Consider the following 18,202-nt stretch of genomic DNA (forward strand, 5'->3'; position numbering starts at 1 on the left):
AGCCCACGGAAGAGATTCTGATGGGTTCAATCCCAAGCGTCGTCAATTAGAGATTGGGCAACTACAATTGCTTGATTCCAAGGATTGATTATACGCATGTTGTGTTCAAGATCAGCTACAACACCGTCGCAGAGGCGCTGGTCATCAGACTCATGCCAACACTTGTCCATGAACGCCGTACCTAGTGGATGAGGGTGGTAGAAGGCGATCTTGACAAAGATCAGTATCAAGCCTTTGCGTCAAGCAAGCAGCAATGAGGTGTGCTGGCTATAAGCTAGCACGCTATAGACTTTTTCTGCTTCTCCCACTTGTCTCTGCTATACAAGGTTGTATAGTTGCAGCTCAGTTGACAATCTGTAGGCTGCACAATGCTGAAAGACCTTCGCGGGTGGCAGGCTCCTATAGACAAAGGTCAGTATAGGTCAGCCATGTCATCTTCAACTTATGCTTTGCCCTAAACAACACAAAGAAACAATTACTGTTTGCTTACAGTTCATCAGAAGCAAACTTGGCCCTTTGTCTTACTCTGATCTAAAAGCATCTTATGACCCACCCAGTCTGACTTACTTTTTGAGACAGGCCGTTACAGAAATATCTTCCTCCATATCAGTATGACAGCCAGTTTGAGAAGCTGCTAGCGGAGATGCAGAAGGCCACCACAGGCAGGCCAGATGCGTTTCCTATGTCATCTCTCATTCAGCCTGGCTCTCAACAAGTACTACCGTGTAGCGGACGAAGAGGCAGACACAATGGCTGCCGCTATCACAAAAAGGGACAACCGTAGCGACCAGGGGTTCCCTGACTTTTACTGGACGACGACAGAAGTTCGGGACATGATGCCCTTGACTGTGCTCCGTACGCCACCGGAGCGGTCCTCTCTGGGCTATGGCGAACATCCGGTTAGCTCCTATTCCAGTGGTAGGTCCCCTTTCCTTATCTCCGTGATAGCTCGCAGCTAACACTGTGTAGGAAACCTCATCGCTAGCCGCCTCCGTTTCCTGAAGGCACACCTCGGGAGAAATGGGCAATCCTGACTTATAACGAATCCAGTAAGTCTACCCTTGCCATCGAGTAACAGTTTTTGTCTAATCTTTTATGGCAGCTACTCTTACGACGCCTGTAGAGGGCTTCTCCGTGCCCATCCTTTACTGCCAATGCTGCAAATTGCTTGGCTGATCGGATCAAGATCATCAAGCAACATGTCGAAGTCATGTTTGTCTTATTCAACGAGTGACAACACCGTGAAGAAACGGGGGCTCTAACCCCTCGAAAAGTGAATGCCCTTCGTTGGAGATTCGTACACAGAATTCGCAATACTAAATTGACGCTTGGGAACCCGCGTTCTTTGCCTTCCTTTGAATTCACTGCTGTGGTTATCAAAACGCTCATCGGGTCGAGATACAGGCTTTAAATTGGTCTGTTGTTCAGCGGATGCAACCATGTCTGAGGACCGGCGGCCGACGGACAAGCTACGACAGTTCATCATATATATTCAAAGTTCAAGCAGACTGGTATCACATAGTCCCATTGCATGGGATCACTAACGGTGAACACAATCTCCGGGAGCATCAATATAACCGCCTTGATCTCTCGAGGTAAGGCCATTGAACCTTCCTTTTTCCTAGCACAGAGAGACCTCATTAGCCATTGACAAAGGCGCATCAAACCCAAGCCTTCGACAGTTCTTCTTAGCCTTAGTTGAATTCTCGGCGTTTCGGGCGTCATACATCCGTCAGCTTGGCTCCTCATCCATCCTTCACCGGTCCGGCGACGGTATTGCGACAATCCGCATTTGGGTGGCATTTGCATGTTTCAAAAGTCCCTGAGCTAGCATTGCCATGTTCAGAGCTGGACACCGACGAACCCCGTTATTACAACTCACGGACTCAAATCAATAGACAGACGAAGATCCTGACACTCCAAATGGGTTTACCAGGGACTACTCAATCCGACAGAGCGCAGACTCCTTGACATAGGAGTAGGAACTATTATGTCCTTTGCTCTGGTTTAGTGTTACCTAGCTGCTAATATTTAATTACAGGGTTCCGTGGGTTCATAGGACAACGATACCTTCATTCATCCAAGGGACAGAGGACCCCAGCAGGACAGTGAGCTTTGCTCTTGTTCCTATAGAGGAAGAATAGATCTTCAACCGCTACAATGCTTGGTCAGCCAAGGTGTCCAAGCGCCGCGATGACCCATACGCGTTCTACGATCTGCCACGAAACGCGGATGCATTCTTTGAAAAGGAGGAATGGCCGGGCCGTGTCTGCGGGCAGGCTGGATATTTGCGACTCCAGCAAGATCTGCCGTCTCGGGAAAAAGGGTGGTGCTTGTGTACAACTATCATGTCAACAAATCATTCGACGTCACACATCGCTCATGTTTTGCGAAACGAACTCAAGGCCACGCACGAGGGACACACAGTGCGCCTCGACAACCGGTAAGTTTAGCCTTCATTCAGCATTGTCAGCTGGATACTAATACTTTGTGTCATTTAGACGCTACCCACTGTCTATTATTGAGGCCTTTAAATGTCAGAGTGGCCCTGCTCATCAGGGTCCATCTCAACATCCAGGCGTCTAGGATAATAGCACCATCTCAGTCATTCAAGACAATTAGGCAATTGTTTGCAAACTACAGTGCCCAGTGGTGTCTCCACTCAGGGCAATCATGTTACTCCTGGTCCCATTGACCACGGAACTTCGTCTCTTGCTAGACAAGAGATCAGATTATTAAGTTGCACCAAACGGTGCTCTTCAGCCTCGGATGATACCGAGGACATCACTCCAGAAAGAGGATTAAGCGCCTCATCCCTGAGCCCTCTAACCCAGAGGACCAAGTCCCATCTCGACGATGGACGCGAACTGCTCCCGTGCGGATGTCCGTATGATGTATGTAGTTGGATTTCTCCTTTTTACCAAACACCGACCGTGCGAATCTCGGTTTTACCGACCTTTCTGACTTCAATAGCTGGCAATGCTGGAGCAGTGGTTGGTCCTGAAAGGTCTTTTCGATGAAGTGAGAAATTCCTTATCATTTCATGGAAACTGGAGGTCTTTTACTGATTTTCTCGGTAGAACCGAGAATTAGTCGAATCGCTTGAAGCTGGAAATGCCGAGCACGCTCGGCAAACACCGCGCGTGTCTTTTCTTTTTCTTTGAGATTGTCTTTGGAGAATTCTCGGTTGACAAGGCTCAAAAAGCCGGCAAGCGCACAAGTGTTGTCTTGCCAAAAAGACGTGGTCCGGTCCTCATAGTCAATGATGATAATGATGACTGGAGGAGGATCGTCCGCAACTTCACCCCTTCGTACGCATCTTGCTCCCATTTCAAGTGACGAAAACACTAACGGCGAATAGATATTTCTCGGTCACGATGGGGACAGGCATTGTATCAATTCTTTTAAATACACTCCCCTATAATGCTCAATGGCTATACTGGATCTCTGTCGTCATCTTCGCTATCAATGTTCTCCTCTTCATCACAGGATGTATCATCAGCTTCTGGCGATATACGCTGTACCCGGAGACCTTCGGGGCTGATCGTCCGTCCCGTGTGAGGTCAAGTCCATAGGTTAAGGTACATTGATTTCACCAACAGGACGGATACCCGCCTCGAAATGGTATGAAAGCAGCTTTGCACACGACACACGGATGCTGAGTGCTCCTCCTCCCAGGATTGACATAAAATCTCGCTTACCTAACCATCATATGATGCATCCTATGCGACTACCTTGAAGGAAAGCCCGACTCTGGAATGTTTTTCTCTCAGGATGAAAGAGCTTGGCACCACTGTTTATCATTGCATCAAGCCTGGATATCACGACCGTTTTTCCATCGGCTCCGTGTCGCTGGGAGTATGCGGGCATTTGGAAGATACCCCCCTTCAATACTCTAGGATGACGACACCATCCAGGAATCCCACGAGCGTTGGCTTTGTCGGTGACAGAAACCGACTGAATGCCGCTCTCAGCCGGGCGTAAAAAGTTTCAATTGTCATTGAGAACTTGAAGGTCTGGAATCCCGACGAGATCAAGGCGATTCATAATAACGCCGGCAATTGGAACAAGTTCCTCTTGGATCTGCTCAGGGACGTCACTCGAAAGGGCCATACCCAGACCTGGCACGGCGCAACTACTGTGGAAGAACTCAATCCTTCCTACCAGACGCCCTACTTGTCGAATATTGGCGATACCCCGATCCGACGCCCAGATTGCCGAACCCAATTTCCAACCAGTGAAGGTTGCAATGACGATTCGCTGTAGTTTTAGTCGAAGATGCAGACTACTCTATCGTTTACGGTTTTAAGCTAGCGTACACCCGCACGTCAATGACGAAGATCTGCAAGATAGCGGATGTTAAAGGAAGTACACTAAACCTGGAACTTGCGAGACTTGACACCAACTACTCTACGGATACGCTGCAATGCGCCTTCGATACTTATGACCAAGCATATGTCCTATGGCAAGAATCTATTGAAGACTATACAGCATACCTCAAAACGGGACGCTGAAGACCTGCAGACTCGTTCAGGAACGGAACGAACGGCCTAACCAATGCAGGTGTCTGTCAGCCTGCCAGATGATCCTCCGAATATCGGATTGCAGAACATGACAAACTAGGAGACCAGGGAGGCCCTGGCTGAGCCTGGTAGTGAGTTGAATCCAGTGGTATTGACTGCGGATTATTGGAGGAGGTGCTTTCTACTCAAACCAGTCTGGGAATAAACTTGTCGACATCGGTGTAAGAACAATGTTTTCTTTTGCTCTGTGGCTTAATGTTAGCGTGCAATATTCCATCGCAGCTTTTCATGGGTTCACGGGTCAATATACCCATTCTTCCAAGGAGTCGGACCTGTATTTGACGCATCCTGTCAATATATCTTGTTCTTGACGCATTTGTTGACTTTAGCTCCTTCTTTGAAGTTTCCCGCTTCTGCTCTGCCGGAAGCCCGCCAGGTCGTGCTCGCTGACCGGGCCCGCCGCGCCGCCCATCCTCTCTTGTTGAGGAGATTGGCCGCGCGGCCGTCGCCGACGCAGCTCGGGCCTTTAAGGCTCGGGTTCGCGGAGGCGGCGGTCCGCTGCCGATAGTCGAAAGTGGCTGGAACGAGTTATTCGGCCTAAGTGCCACGAGCCGTTCAGCACTCTCGTCAAATAATTGAGTTGAATATGACCCAGACTATGAGGTGCCGAAGGTTAAAGCCATGTCTTCTCCGCTCCATAGTGCTCTGGCCCTATGCATATGGCGACCTTTGATAGAGGCCACTCTTACCGTCCTGACTCCTGCTGAGGCCAGGTGCATTGAGGCAGTCCAAAAATGCCGTCATCTGTCTCGAACACCTTCACTCAGTTCCTGAACGATCAAGACACAAGCTCGCCCGAATGCTATAGTTGCTCCAAGTCCGGAGGGAAGAGGGTAGCGAGACTTGCTCGCAGTGTGCGAATCACACCGGTACTTTCCAGTCTTGCGTTTTCTCGCCTGAATACGCCAATGAAGGGAAACGCCGGGCGCTCTTCGCGGGAGCCTGTGCCAACTGTGTTTGGCACACTGAGAGTCAATGATTCAAGGGAATGGCCACCAACCACGGCCAAGAATATTTTCGTGTATCTCGAATGGGCCCTATCAATAGTACACCGCATGCCAGCGTCAGGCGGATCTGATATTCAAGTCTGCGCCACCTTCTGCCAAGTTACATCGCGTATTCTCTGAAGTACCCCACGCTCTCTGACCTGCAAATCTTCATATTGTTAAGATCAAGCAGGCAGGCAGACAGGCATGAAAACTGGCCGTGCAATTTCGCCGGCAGAGATGAACTCAAGCCAGACAGAGCACCGCTAAGCTCAACAGTGCATACCACACCAACTCGGGAGGGACCCCTTGCCAGCGTGAAAAGCCACCACGTAACCAAACCACCGCAGACGAGCTAGTAAGTACTAGGCGTATAGATCTGATATTTACTAAACAGATGCTAACTTATATAGCCCATCGAGGACCAAGCGCTCAAGATAAACATGACCCAAGTACTCGAGACATTCCCGCGCATGGCAGCTCGGTGTGCCGAATTTCAGGGGCGGGCTAATGCTCCCAACCTTGGCGGGGGGCAGGCGGCATTTGCCCGCCCTTGAAGCTGGGCACACCGAGGCTGGTCAGGGACAGGAGAAGAAGGAGAAGCTGGAGAATACGAACCCCAAGATGAGAAGATGGGGGCAAAGGGCCAAGAGGGAGAAGCTCCGGCGCCAAATGAGATGGCGCTTGCTGTCAGAGAGTTGTCGGACATTGACCTTGACGTGTGAGAGTGCCACCTTCCATGGCGATCTTGTCGAAATGGTCAAAGCTCTCCCGTGAAAAAGAGACGCGCACAGTGAAAATGTGGAGCTGAGATCCGCAGGTGGTCTGACAGTATGCAAGAAGGTAGGGACTGGGGCACATGGAGAAGTTGGAGAGAAGCATCGCCCATGGCAGGCCAACAATCCGATAGGCTGGGGTGCTGCCGACGAGGACCTCGTCCATGAATCATGTATAGTCTTTCCCGAGATTGGAACAACCACTGCGTCTCTCGACTGTCCGTTCGCTTGTCACTCTGGGCTGCTCATGGAGAAACTCATGCGACCACACCGGACACAGTAGATCATGTAGATTCGTCTCCCTCGCGACTCGACTCCGATGATAATCACGAAACTCCTCACAGAATAACAACAATGCCCCCAGCCCCTACGCTCGGGTATGATAGAGTTGCTCGTGGGTCTGCCGCATCAGATCAAAGAGTATTGGCCGGGCCGCCGGCATACCACCCTAAACCCCTTTTCAGATCCCACACTCCAGGCCTCATCAAGCTCAGTGACAGTCATCTCCATAACAGTTTGTACATACATATCCTGCACGCGCTTCTTGGAACTACCGGCAAGCCACAGGGAAAAATAAGAGGTGAAGTACTCATGCAACTCAGGGATGGGCCCCTCGTCTCCCGGCTCCAGGGGCCCGTAAGGCCAGCTCTCTGCCGCGAGCAACGTCAACCCTCGAACATAATGCCATTCGTGCCGTGCCCTTTGCGGACATCCGCGAGGATCTCCGCCTGATCGCGGGAAGTCCCTCTTTGACACCGCGCGATCCCTTCCTCAAGCGCGGTCGGGCTAACCAGCCGTCATGCCTTGGACATTTTACTCTCAGGATTTTCCAGGTCACCCTGGAGGAAGCTCAGGGCTTTGCGGACGTATGCCCCTTCCTCGAGGCCCTGAGCTGCTTTCGACATCGTTGACGAGGAGATGAAGCTCTCGGGGTACTTCGTTCCGAGCACAGCCGCGCGCAGTAAGAATGTCGCGATGACTCCAGACTTTGTAGGGGATGCGAGCGCGATGCAGCAGGACGCATGGCTCCCAGTATTTGTCCGTGAATACCGGGTACTTTCTGATTTGTATGAGTGGCTCGAGGGGGTCTTCCCCTAGACTCACGAGAACGGACTCTTGTTATGAAGCTTGTGATGCACTTGTATTCCATGTTTGGATAATCTTTTCCACCTATTAATGTTGCAGCAGAGAGTTAGGTAGCTGGTTGCAGCATTGGTGATCAGAATTGCGTAATAGCATGGAGAGAAAAGTTTTGCGACCCAGAGATTATAGTTAACACAACTGACATAGTTCCAGCTAACTTTAAGGTTATTTGAGATGTTCTAGTAGTTCATAATAGGCTTTTCACTACATATGTGTTCCAAGGCTTTCAGCCTCTCACGGTCTCACCTATCCTCAGTGGGCAGCAGATACTAATGTCACTGATGATTCTATAGACTCACACACCTAGACTATCGCACAGTATATATTACTGAAAATTCAGGGAACTACTGCTATAAGTCACATTATAACTCCAGGAGCTGGTTCTATTAAGGTCCAGGGACTTAGGGTTCACTACTTAGATGAGAAGTCAGGTGACTGATTAACGCCAAATCTTGTCATTGCAGTCATGTGATCAGCTACACACTTCTAGTTCTGGATGATCAAAAGGTGAATATAATTCTGTCAAATAATCCTAAAACCTCGACTATTGATAAGAGTAGACTAGATACCAAAAGTGCTTCTTGATATGTGATTGATCACAACTTCAATCATGAACACACCCAGCATCTCCTTCACAAGCCTCGGCTTGGTCGTCCTCGATGAGATCCGCTTCCCCAACCAGGAGCCATTACTCGATATTCTGGGCGGTTCTGGTGCCTATGGTTGGTTCCACCCTGGCGTTTTCAGTTGATCGCGATGTACAACATGGCGTTGGGCTGATCCGTGGTGCAGCCACGCTCGGTGCTCGATTATTCCTCCGCCCTCCGCTGAGCCATACCTTGGGCTGGATGATCCATACGGGAAATGACTTTCCGGAGCTCATGCTGGACCGGCTAGAAAGCTGGGATGCAACGTTGATTGTAGAACGGGAAGCTGATAAGCCGTCAACTAGGGGGCTACTGGAATATGAGGATACTACGTTTGGACGTGCGAATCCCCCATTACAGCCTTCATTGTGGAGAACACCAAGAACTAATTAACTCAGCGAAACACTTTATATATACCACACCCCTCCTCCCAGTCCACGACAACAACCTAAAGCACACTCCCCTCCTAACCGCACAAGCATACCACTACCTCGAAACCCCGCAAGGCATGCAAACCCGTCTCTCAACCCTTCTATCTCTCAGAAAAGAAGCAGGCGCACTAGATCACCCCCTCATAATCTGGGAACCTGCCCCCTACGCCTGTAAACCCGAGAACCTCCAGCCCTGCCTCGCCGCCGCGCAGCATGTCGACGTGCTCTCGCCGAACCACCTCGAGCTCGCCGCGCTCTTCGGCGAATACCCCGCAAAAGCTCACGACAAAGCCACAATTGAGGCCCTCGCGCAACGAATGCTAGATAGCGGCGTCGGGCAAGACGGGAAAGGCACCGTCGTCGTTCGCGCAGGCGAGAACGGCAGCGTGGTTGTATCTCGCGATCTGCCTCCAACGTGGCTGCCGCCTTTCTATACGACTGGAGCTGACGGGAGGCAGCATTTTAAGGTTGTTGATCCGACTGGCGCAGGGAATGCGTTTTTGGGGGCGTATACGGTTGGGTATCTACGTACGGGGAGTGCGGTTGAGGCGGCTTGCTATGGGACTGTGGGGGGGTCGTTTGCGCTGGAGCAGGTGGGGATGCCGGAGCTGGTCTCCGGTGGAGACGGGGAGTTGTGGAATGGTGTGGATGTGTTTGAGAGGTTGGCTGAGTATAGGGAGGCGGTTGGACTTGGTGCTTAGCTTGAGTTTGCATTTTCGCGTGCTTCATGGCGGGCGACGGAAGCCTCATAACGCTCTGCAAGCCACTTGAGATATCAGGGTGTATACCGGACTACAGTGTCTCCGCAAGCCGAAGCCTGGTGTCCTATACCAATTAATCTGTTAAGTGCAAAGCTACTATATCTTATTATCAGGTTATTGCTCAGTTAACATATGGAACTCTATTCAAGTCTAGCTAGCCTGAACGCCAGGGTATATGACAGTTGACAGTCAATGATCGTCGTAACAGACCCCGCTATAGACTCAGCCTGTTCAATGCGGGGTTCCGCGATTTGCCTTGAAGCATCGAAGAGCACAACAGATGACATATATACTCTAGTAGGACGTGAATCTGGCATATGCACCCAAGCCTGGCAATGAGTGGTCATTGGCTCATTCGCGTGGTTCGAGTTGATCCTTCGTCCAGCGGGTATAACACCCGGTCATGACACGCCGGTTTCGCTCGAGACCATTTTCCCGAGAATCAATCTCAGAGAGCTCCCCGGATGAGGTGGATGCGTGATCTCTTCCCTCACGGGATTCGGCCGGCCCGGTGATATGCGGCGGTGGAGCCCCGCCCGATACAGGTCCGAAGTCCGCTAGGGTTAGGGCTGCCCGCCCCGTATATCATGTGACATGAACATGATATTGTTTATGAATATTTATCTTGAAATGAACGAATGCAGGGCATAATTTCAAGATTCAGCTGGTAGCCGGTCGAGCTGTCCGTGTAAAAAGGCTCTGCCTTCGGTGTTGGCAAAGCCTCCAATCCCAAATGCGGGAATAATCCGACACATGCGCGTCAACGACGCCCCGATCCAGTCCCGGCTGACGCGTGTGAAGCGCTCCTTGGCGGGTAATTGCGTCGGCCGATTGTACAGGTCCAGCCCGAGTAGGTGGATCGGGGTGCTGATCAATTGAATCGACGCGGGGACTGCAAGCTGCGCTATGAGGATTTTGAGATTCTCGCTGGAGGCGATTGAGTCCGGGATCGAGGCGGAGACCAAGGGCGGGAGATTGAAGGAGCCGAAGATGGTGAGGGCGTCGCGGATGAGAAAGGCGGAGTAAGTGGCTACGGGAAAGGAGCGGGTGACGGTGCGGATTTTGTGCTGTGAGGCGGCTGTTGATGTTGCCCCAGTCTGAGAGTTTGTGGTCTTGGTTGCAGATTCAGTGGTAGTGGTCGTCTTGTGGCCGAATAGTTGAGCAAACTTGACGTCTTTCCAAATGCCTACGGAGGAGTTCACCACAAAGGTGGAGAGGAACGTGGTCGTGCCGGCGATGGCATGGTCGACAGCGGGGTAGACCTTGTTGAGGATGGTTTCCGTGGCATTGGCCGTTGCGAATGTCGCGGTATATAGAGACCACACAAGCAGACTTGGTCGCGACGTAAGGAAAGTTGCAGGTTGTGTGATAGAAAGCCAGAGATGTCGGCGAAAGGCAGGTAAGAGAGGTTGATTGTAGGATGACTTTTCCACCACCAGCCTGGTTGCCGTTAGTATCAACCAGGGACAGGAGCCAGGCTTGAGACTAACCGGTCGAGGATCATAACAGCTGGAGTCACTAGTGTTGCTGAACCTGCAGCAACTAGAACATCCGCCGCCAGGTATTCGGCGAGCCTGTTGCGTTGGCCACCAAATGACCAGGAGTGGCGGATCGGAAAGTCTTGGTCCATGGTGCTCAAACCACAGTCATAGAGTCAGGCGCTTTCAAGTTCTAAAATAAGGGATAAATATGCAAAGATGGTAAACGCTTCTGGCTATGCAATGCTACAGCGGTTGTTAGATGAGCAGTGGTAGACCCATGTCGACGGACACGCGACACTCACAGTGATCAACGCTAATGAGACGAGACGAGACGAGACGAGACAAATGAATGACAGTATGACCTTCTCAAGCACGAGTCAAGAACGAAGACAACCACCGATATAAGAGACAAAACCCAACCATGCCAACTGTCACCGCACAATTCATACTACCGGATATGGATCATTTCGGCGGTTGCAGCCAATCAGACACTCACCGGGCCGGGCGGCCGGGTACAGTCGGTGATTTTGGTGAATCTCTGCTGATAGGAAAAGGGAGAAGCAATGCCGAGTCCATCGGGGACAAGGATGAAGGACTGTTATTGGAGAAGTCATGCTGGAAAGTGGATCAGATTAGCAATAGTTTCGTCTTCGAGTGTACCTTAAACCGCCAGGGACCATCCAGGTTGTGCGGTTCTGGAAGACTGGATGATCGGCATCCGGGCTTTATCTTAAGGTAGAATTCAGGCACGCAATCTATCCAGCAGCTGATTGATTACGGTGGAGTTGCCCTAATGAGTGTACCCTGTGCCCTATTGCCTCTTCTGGTAACGTACCCCGCCATATCAGCCAGCAATTTATGGGTATTCATTTGTTGTTCTCATCATTTTGTGGCATCAGATGTGTTCAACCAATGATGGCATAAGCAGCAATTTATTCTCTAGTCGGACGAGACTCAAGGTCTAGCTACTTCTCCTGGGACTGGGGGATCAAAAAACCTCGCGTGGTATTACCAGATTCAGCTCGACGTAGAAATGCCGCAAACTCTCCACAGAGACGTAACCGGGACGAGAATCATAACGATGACGGACTGCCTACAAGCAAAAGGTGGCTTGCAATCTTGCCGCTAAAAATAACTACGCGATAAGGAGTGTGTACAAGGGTAACACGTGATGTGATGCCCCAGGCCGCAAATCTTCAGGGCCGAGATTAAACCGCGCAAGGCAGATACTCTACGTAATAATAGTCCAGGGGCGAGACCACTGAAACGCTATTGCGGTGAATCCGGGCAGTGGGTCTCAAGGCAAAAAGATAACAGATTCCGATGGTCATTAATTAAACAAATGGTTTCAGCAGTAGCAATCTGATCCAGCGCTCGAATGAGTGGCAGCCTAACTTATCAAGTATCGCGAGATCTATCAGACCAGGCTGGGATGCATCCAACCTCTAGTCTCTCCAACAGAGCAATGAGCAATATAGAAATAGGCGAAAATTCAAGCCCATGTCCCCGGATCAAAACGCCGATTCTGCAACAACGGGACTGCCTGTATGGACTTCCACCCTTGGACACCAACGTGCCGAATATTCACAACCTTCGCTTGCCGTCTGTGCACACCTACATAACCACACAGCACGAGTTCTGCTTCTTCGCGGACGTGTAGAACATCTTGCTCTGGGCGCTCAGCCCCTCGCTCTTCGAGACCAGATCGTCGATCTTCTCTCCTCGTTCCAGAACCTAGCGGACGTCAGCTCTTGCCTCGCGAGTTTCCAAAAGCCAACTTACACTCTCAATAGTCTTATGTAGCACGATCTTGGTCTCATCTAACTCCTTTTGAATCTTCATGATACTGTCCACCTCCTGAGGGTTCTGGTAGGTCGTAATGTATGTTCGCAGCTGAGGGAAGGGAACGGGGTTTCGCGAGGTCGCGGCGCCGGGATTCTGCGACAAGAACTCATCAAGGATTTTGGAGAGGATCTGATGCGCTGCGAGGGAGGGATACTCGTTATCGCTGATAATGACACCAGCGATGCCTTGGGTTCGGGCGTAGACGTGGAATGTAAAGTCTGTCTTGATCAATACGAGCTAACCGGCGTTGATGGGTCTGTCGTACCCTGCTCCTGAATATCCTGTCTCTGGCCCTGTTTTGTGCGTTCAGCAACGGTCTTGCTGAACATGGTCATGAACTCGCTGATGCTACCCCGAGTGAACCGGGAGTAGCTGCTGAGCTCGCGCTCAGCGCAGAGCTCCACAGCGGGTTGCTGGGCATTTTGTAAGATCTGAGAGAAGTAACAAGTCAGTTGTGTCAAATACTTAAAAGATAAAGGATGAGAGCACGTACTCCGATGTAGACAATCTTCATTTTGACGGACTGGGGTAGCTGTGATGACGGAATGGTGGTCCAGATCAGGTGCGGGGAAAAGGTCGGCTCGGAAAAGGGGCATTGTTCTGCCACCGCCTGCCTAAAAGCCACTCACTGTTCGACTGTTTACTCCGTACTGTCCACTGTGTACTGCCCACGGCTACAATCAAAGACCATCCAGTATTACTCGATCGCTTGCCATGAAGAGCAATATGTGAATCGATATTAATTGCCAGATTTATTGATATGATTGTGCAAGCCAGAAATCTTGCACATAAACAGGTAGTGTCCTCCCGCACGACATGGAAACTGAACCCTCAGCAGTTCGACGTCCTACCGATGGGTCTGCTGCGAGAGGAAGAGCTCAAGGGGGTGCAAGTGCAAGCCGCACCTTGGGATCCCATATTACTATCGAAACGCAAGGCAATTTACTCCCTGCCAACCTGCCAGAGAAGTTTGAGGAAATTGTGACGCACCTAAAGTGTTTTCAGACCCTCCAGCTATGCGAATTGTACATCCGGAACCGATTGAAAGCCAGTGGTCTCGAGAGCTTGATTAGACAGGATATCCCAAAGCCTGGACCTGATCATCGGCTTTACGAGAAGTGGAACAAAGTATCCAAGAGAGTCAGTTTATGATTTTCAGTCAAATCCAAGAGAGCATTGCTCTTGACTTGATCTCAAGACCAGACCACAAATCCTACGCCGATGACATGTTCCAAGCAGTCATCAAGCTTGTTAGCGGGTACGGAAAATCTCTTCCGCGTACGGCATTTCTACGACTTGTTCCCATGAAACGAGAAGACTTTAGAACCGCGGAAGAGTTTGTGTCTGCGTTCACAAGAGACGTACAATTCTCAAATGAACTGTGATGCATCAGGACGCCTTTCTGCGCCTGCGTCTTGTTGCTGGAACAACTAAGTAAAGATATACCAAGCTGGGTAGCATCCGTTGAGGCATCCATGGAGGTTAAATTTGATGATGTTGGGCCGGAAACGATCACCTGGGATTACTTTCAGAAAGTATGCCATAACGCCCTAGACTGTGTTGCTGTTATCGCATACAGATCAAATCCACGCCGCCGGAAGCCCAACAATAAAGGCAAGCGCCTCATAAGTAATAGAAATATGATCAGCGACTTCAACAGCACCGTAAATGTGCTTACGTGACTTTATTAGTTAAGAACTCATCCAGTTAGGCTAGCACAGGAGAAATATAGGCCAACAGTTGCCACTGACTGCGGAGAACTCGAACCGGCCCGGACCGAATGCACTCTAATTTCGCAGCAGGTGCGAAATGTTAACGACTAAGGTGGTGTATGTTGGCCTACACAGCATCCACCTATCAGGCCTTTTCCTCCAAAGGTCCGTCCTAGTGCTGCTGCGGTCAGGGCAGTGTGGACCTGTTTCCAGAGAATGGATCGTCTCTAGCAAACCCAGGCGCTGGCTCGAATACTACGAATTGACGAGCCTGATTCCCACAGTCTCAGAGTGCCTGGTGAAGTCTATTCGCTGGGAAAAACAAGCATAAACAAACTGACCGAGGAATGTCGCTCGACCTAGCATGCCTTGACAAGCCGTCTAGGTGATTGCTGAGCCGCTGTCGTTCCTGCGTTGAACACGATCCCTTGCGTTGTATAGAGAAAGTCACTTGGGTCCGTCCAGTTATGAAGTGCCCCTGGATATGACAGCTATCGTCATACTTTATGATTAATAGCATCTCGGACCCCATGATATTTTGCAAATAACCAATGACTGCTATTTAGTCCGACCATTTGTGGCATGTATATCACAGAGAATGTGGATCTTGCCTAACTGAGGTTATTGAGGCTATTGACCTTGTCAGGTACCTACATTCCAGGGCTCCTCGACGAACCGTTATCCCTTTGGCGGAAATATTGATCGACTATATTCTCAAGGATGTAAATACCCAAGACCTACTGTGGAATGTAGAACTCGACCCTTGATAACCGCGTTTCTCTCTTAAGACTTCACATCCCGACATGTCACACTCTCCTACCTTCGTCTTTTCACTCTCTTTACACTCTCACCTCTAGTCCTTCTTTTCCATTCCCTATCTCTCTCTCTCCATACCGCAAAATGAAGTTCATCACCACCATCGCAGCTTTCCTGCTGGCCGTCACGGCGGAAGCCGGTGGAAAGAAGGGTTGGGGCGGCGAGTACCCTCCGATCCCCGCCGACATGACTGTGAAAGAGGCAGCAAGGAAGTGCGGTGACCAGGCTCAGCTCTCCTGCTGCAACAAGGCCATCCGCGCCGGCGACAAGACCGACGTCGGGGGCGCTCTGAAGAACCTTCTCGGCGGTGGATCTGGCGAGGAAGGCGTGGAGATTTTCGACCAGTGCTCCCATCTGGGTCTGCAAAGTAAGTTTTGTCCTTTGTAATTACCAAATCAAATGCTAACTGAGATAGTTCCTATCATTGCAATTGCTGTCCAGAATATCCTGAACGACGAATGCAAACAGAATGTGGCCTGCTGCCAGACGAACCCCAGCACTGCAGTAAGTCTAAGTCTTGGGCCTTTTCAGCACATGCGCGAGTCTAATGTGTTCTAGGGCAACGATTTGATTGGTGTCGACCTGGCCTGTATCGCACTTGGAAATCTGCTGTGATGCGGATGCGGATGCGGATGCGGACTGTGTTTCTTTCATACAGATATTTTTGCTCAGTCACGTAAAACATTTAATCTTACTATCTAATACCTGCAACTGGCATCAATGCCTTATGCCTTATGCCTTTATTTGGCAAGTCAAGTCACACCTTGATCTCGATCTTCGGATCCCGCACCATGCAATACAACTGCCCTCGTCAGCATATCGCAATCCTAAAACCCAAAGGGAAAGGGAAAATACCTTGCACGCATCCCACCCATCCACACACTCTATCTCCTTAACCAGCCTAAACCCCAACCTCTCATAGATCCCCAGATTCGGCTCCCCCTTGGAACTCTCCAGGTAGCACGGCACGCCCTCCGCATCCGCCCGCCCCGTCACAGCCTCCACCAGCTTCCTCCCCACCCCCATCCCTCTCATCTCCGCACTCACCGCGATCACATTACAGAAGTAGTATCCTGCCGGGTTAGTCCAGAGCTCCGCGTGCGTGCGCGCCTGCAGAGCCTTCCAGATCCAGTAGCGCCGGACATTCAACCCCCCGCGTCCAAAGAAGCGGATGTTATTGAGGAGTTGGCGGAAAGAGAGGAGCCAGTCTTGGGTCCAGGTGGTCCAGGTTTCTTTCTGTTGTGGGGGGAACCACCAGCAGACGCCGACTACGGCGGAGGAAGGCGGGGGGTGCTTGTCTGTTGGGGTGGGGCGGTATTTGGCGATGTAGATGGGGGCTTTGGTGTTGAGGCCGTGGAGGAAGTGCGCTGAGAGGGAGGCGGCGTTGCGGTGGACATTGAACTATTTGACTCTGTTAGTCTGCAGTCTTGCTTAAGGCATGGCGTGGGAGGGCGTTACTTTGGATGGATCGTTAAAGACCCAGCGGAAGTATGGGTCGTCGGCGAACGCCTTTTGGATGCAGACTACGGCATCGGGGATGTCCGGTTCTGTGAGCGGAAGTATATCGATTGCCATGTTGGGGCTGTTATTCAATTTCTACTGGCTCTGCGGATGGGCTGCGATAGGGATATGGTGTATGTGTGGGAATGTCGGCGGAGGGGATAGAGAGAGATCGCCATCTAAGTGATGATTGAATATCTGAATATCGGATTGGATGTGCGCAATACAATACTGGTAACTGATGGTAACTCTCTTGTTGCAACTGATACTACAGTCGTGTTATCCTACCGGCAAAAGATGAAGCTTATATGCTTCAGAGGACAAGGTCACGAGATATCCCTACAAGGCAGTTCCATGCGGTTCTTTTAGATGATCCTGTGCTGCGTGCACCAAGTACAGGTGTCACATTATTGGGAGACCTTGCAGCCGACCTGCAAAGCCAAGTCGGACAGCGTCGTTCATTGTCATCCGCAAGTAAAGATCAGGCGAATCACAGAGTGGACAAGCAAGTGATGCCGCCAACTGGGGATCCCGAGCCCCCGCTGTGGAGGGCCAAGCCTCTAGGCGGAATCAGGCAGGTTCTTGCGGTGCTGTAGTTTTATTGGTGATATTGGCCATGTTATGGATAGAACACTGTCAGCTGAGTGGCCTTGTACAAATGCTATCTTAGAATCACTTGTCGAACAGATCAATTGCGAGCCGGCTCCCGAATCATAACTACATATCTGGCGTCTCCCTCCCCCCCATACACCGAGTAATCAATCACAATATCCTCCACATCCCGCCATCCATACTTTCTATACAGCGGATACCCCTCCGGCGAGGCCTCCAGGTAAATCCGTGCATTTTTCTGGTCTGCCATCCGCACTCCCCAGTCCAGCAACGCCTTTCCCACCCCTTTGCCCTGATGCTGCGGATGCGTCACCAGAAGTTCCAGAACTACCCCGTCAGCCAGATTCACTTCCAGCGTAGGTAAAAAACTCACCGATGTCACCCTCCCTGACGTACTTCCGCCTCATCTCCTCCAGCGCCTTCATCACTCCATCGTAGACCGCTACATTCATCCCTGCCGGCCGCAGCTGCGCCATCTGCGCCGCCTTGGCCCTTGCTTCGTCGGACAGGACCGCCATTTCACTCTCGCTCCGCCATATAGGACTGGTGTCGGGCATAAGCCAGCGTGAGCATCCCAGGATTTGATTCGAGGTGGAGTCTGTAGCGACTAGTAGGTGCATCTTGGGGTTGGAGAGCTTGTCGTAGGTGCGGGAGATTTTCATGGGCGTGGCGGATAGAGGGTCGATGTTTGGGAACATGTTGCGGTACATGGGGCCATCTTGGAAACAGATGATGTTTAGCTCTGCGATTGCGGGCGCGTCGGCTTCGGTGGCGTAGCGGATGGTGGTCATTTTACAGTCGTTTACTCCGTGTGTGGTAAACGTATGTTATGGAAGTTGACAGGAATGAATTCAAAGGCAAATGGGTAAGCAATTCGGCGGGTGCCTAAATAGTGCTTGGATGGTCGTG

At 50.9% G+C, this 18,202-nt stretch overlaps 7 protein-coding genes across 7 annotated transcripts; 4 read left to right on the forward strand and 3 right to left on the reverse strand.

The window, feature by feature from the left end:
• Positions 1-671: 671 nt before the first annotated feature.
• Positions 672-6,346, forward strand: ALT_5434 (uncharacterized protein; the record flags this gene model as incomplete). Its single annotated transcript, XM_089599912.1, has 11 exons — positions 672-918; positions 2,173-2,443; positions 2,502-2,536; positions 2,764-2,894; positions 2,974-3,021; positions 3,094-3,311; positions 3,362-3,546; positions 3,603-3,624; positions 5,849-5,927; positions 5,983-6,053; positions 6,106-6,346. 11 exons carry the CDS (start codon positions 672-674, stop codon positions 6,344-6,346), a joined length of 1,548 nt encoding a protein of 515 aa, XP_089455789.1.
• Positions 6,347-6,699: 353 nt separating this feature from the next.
• ALT_5435 (uncharacterized protein) lies at positions 6,700-7,443 on the forward strand (the record flags this gene model as incomplete). Its single annotated transcript, XM_089599913.1, has 3 exons — positions 6,700-6,925; positions 6,976-7,211; positions 7,261-7,443. The coding sequence occupies 3 exons, from the start codon at positions 6,700-6,702 to the stop codon at positions 7,441-7,443; spliced, it is 645 nt and encodes a 214-aa protein (XP_089455790.1).
• Positions 7,444-8,098: 655 nt separating this feature from the next.
• Positions 8,099-9,267, forward strand: ALT_5436 (uncharacterized protein C16C9.01c; the record flags this gene model as incomplete). The annotated part of the gene is made up of 3 exons (XM_033554812.2): positions 8,099-8,210; positions 8,281-8,475; positions 8,534-9,267. 3 exons carry the CDS (start codon positions 8,099-8,101, stop codon positions 9,265-9,267), a joined length of 1,041 nt encoding a protein of 346 aa, XP_033410703.2.
• A 713-nt stretch (positions 9,268-9,980) lies between these two features.
• ALT_5437 (synaptobrevin family protein) lies at positions 9,981-13,167 on the reverse strand (the record flags this gene model as incomplete). Its single annotated transcript, XM_033554810.2, has 6 exons — positions 9,981-10,767; positions 10,818-10,961; positions 12,427-12,542; positions 12,591-12,871; positions 12,919-13,084; positions 13,147-13,167. The coding sequence occupies 6 exons, from the start codon at positions 13,165-13,167 to the stop codon at positions 9,981-9,983; spliced, it is 1,515 nt and encodes a 504-aa protein (XP_033410701.2).
• A 2,098-nt stretch (positions 13,168-15,265) lies between these two features.
• ALT_5438 (hydrophobin family protein) lies at positions 15,266-15,796 on the forward strand (the record flags this gene model as incomplete). The annotated part of the gene is made up of 3 exons (XM_033554809.2): positions 15,266-15,548; positions 15,597-15,685; positions 15,740-15,796. 3 exons carry the CDS (start codon positions 15,266-15,268, stop codon positions 15,794-15,796), a joined length of 429 nt encoding a protein of 142 aa, XP_033410700.1.
• Positions 15,797-15,938: 142 nt separating this feature from the next.
• ALT_5439 (GNAT family N-acetyltransferase) lies at positions 15,939-16,756 on the reverse strand (the record flags this gene model as incomplete). Its single annotated transcript, XM_033554808.2, has 3 exons — positions 15,939-15,983; positions 16,037-16,582; positions 16,640-16,756. 3 exons carry the CDS (start codon positions 16,754-16,756, stop codon positions 15,939-15,941), a joined length of 708 nt encoding a protein of 235 aa, XP_033410699.2.
• Positions 16,757-17,369: 613 nt separating this feature from the next.
• On the reverse strand, positions 17,370-18,084 carry ALT_5440 (GNAT family N-acetyltransferase; the record flags this gene model as incomplete). Its single annotated transcript, XM_033554807.2, has 2 exons — positions 17,370-17,620; positions 17,667-18,084. The coding sequence occupies 2 exons, from the start codon at positions 18,082-18,084 to the stop codon at positions 17,370-17,372; spliced, it is 669 nt and encodes a 222-aa protein (XP_033410698.1).
• Between the last annotated feature and the right edge of the window lie 118 nt (positions 18,085-18,202).

Source organism: Aspergillus lentulus (genome assembly GCF_001445615.1).
Source record: "Aspergillus lentulus DNA, contig: Alt09, strain: IFM 54703, whole genome shotgun sequence".
Taxonomy (NCBI): domain Eukaryota; kingdom Fungi; phylum Ascomycota; class Eurotiomycetes; order Eurotiales; family Aspergillaceae; genus Aspergillus; species Aspergillus lentulus.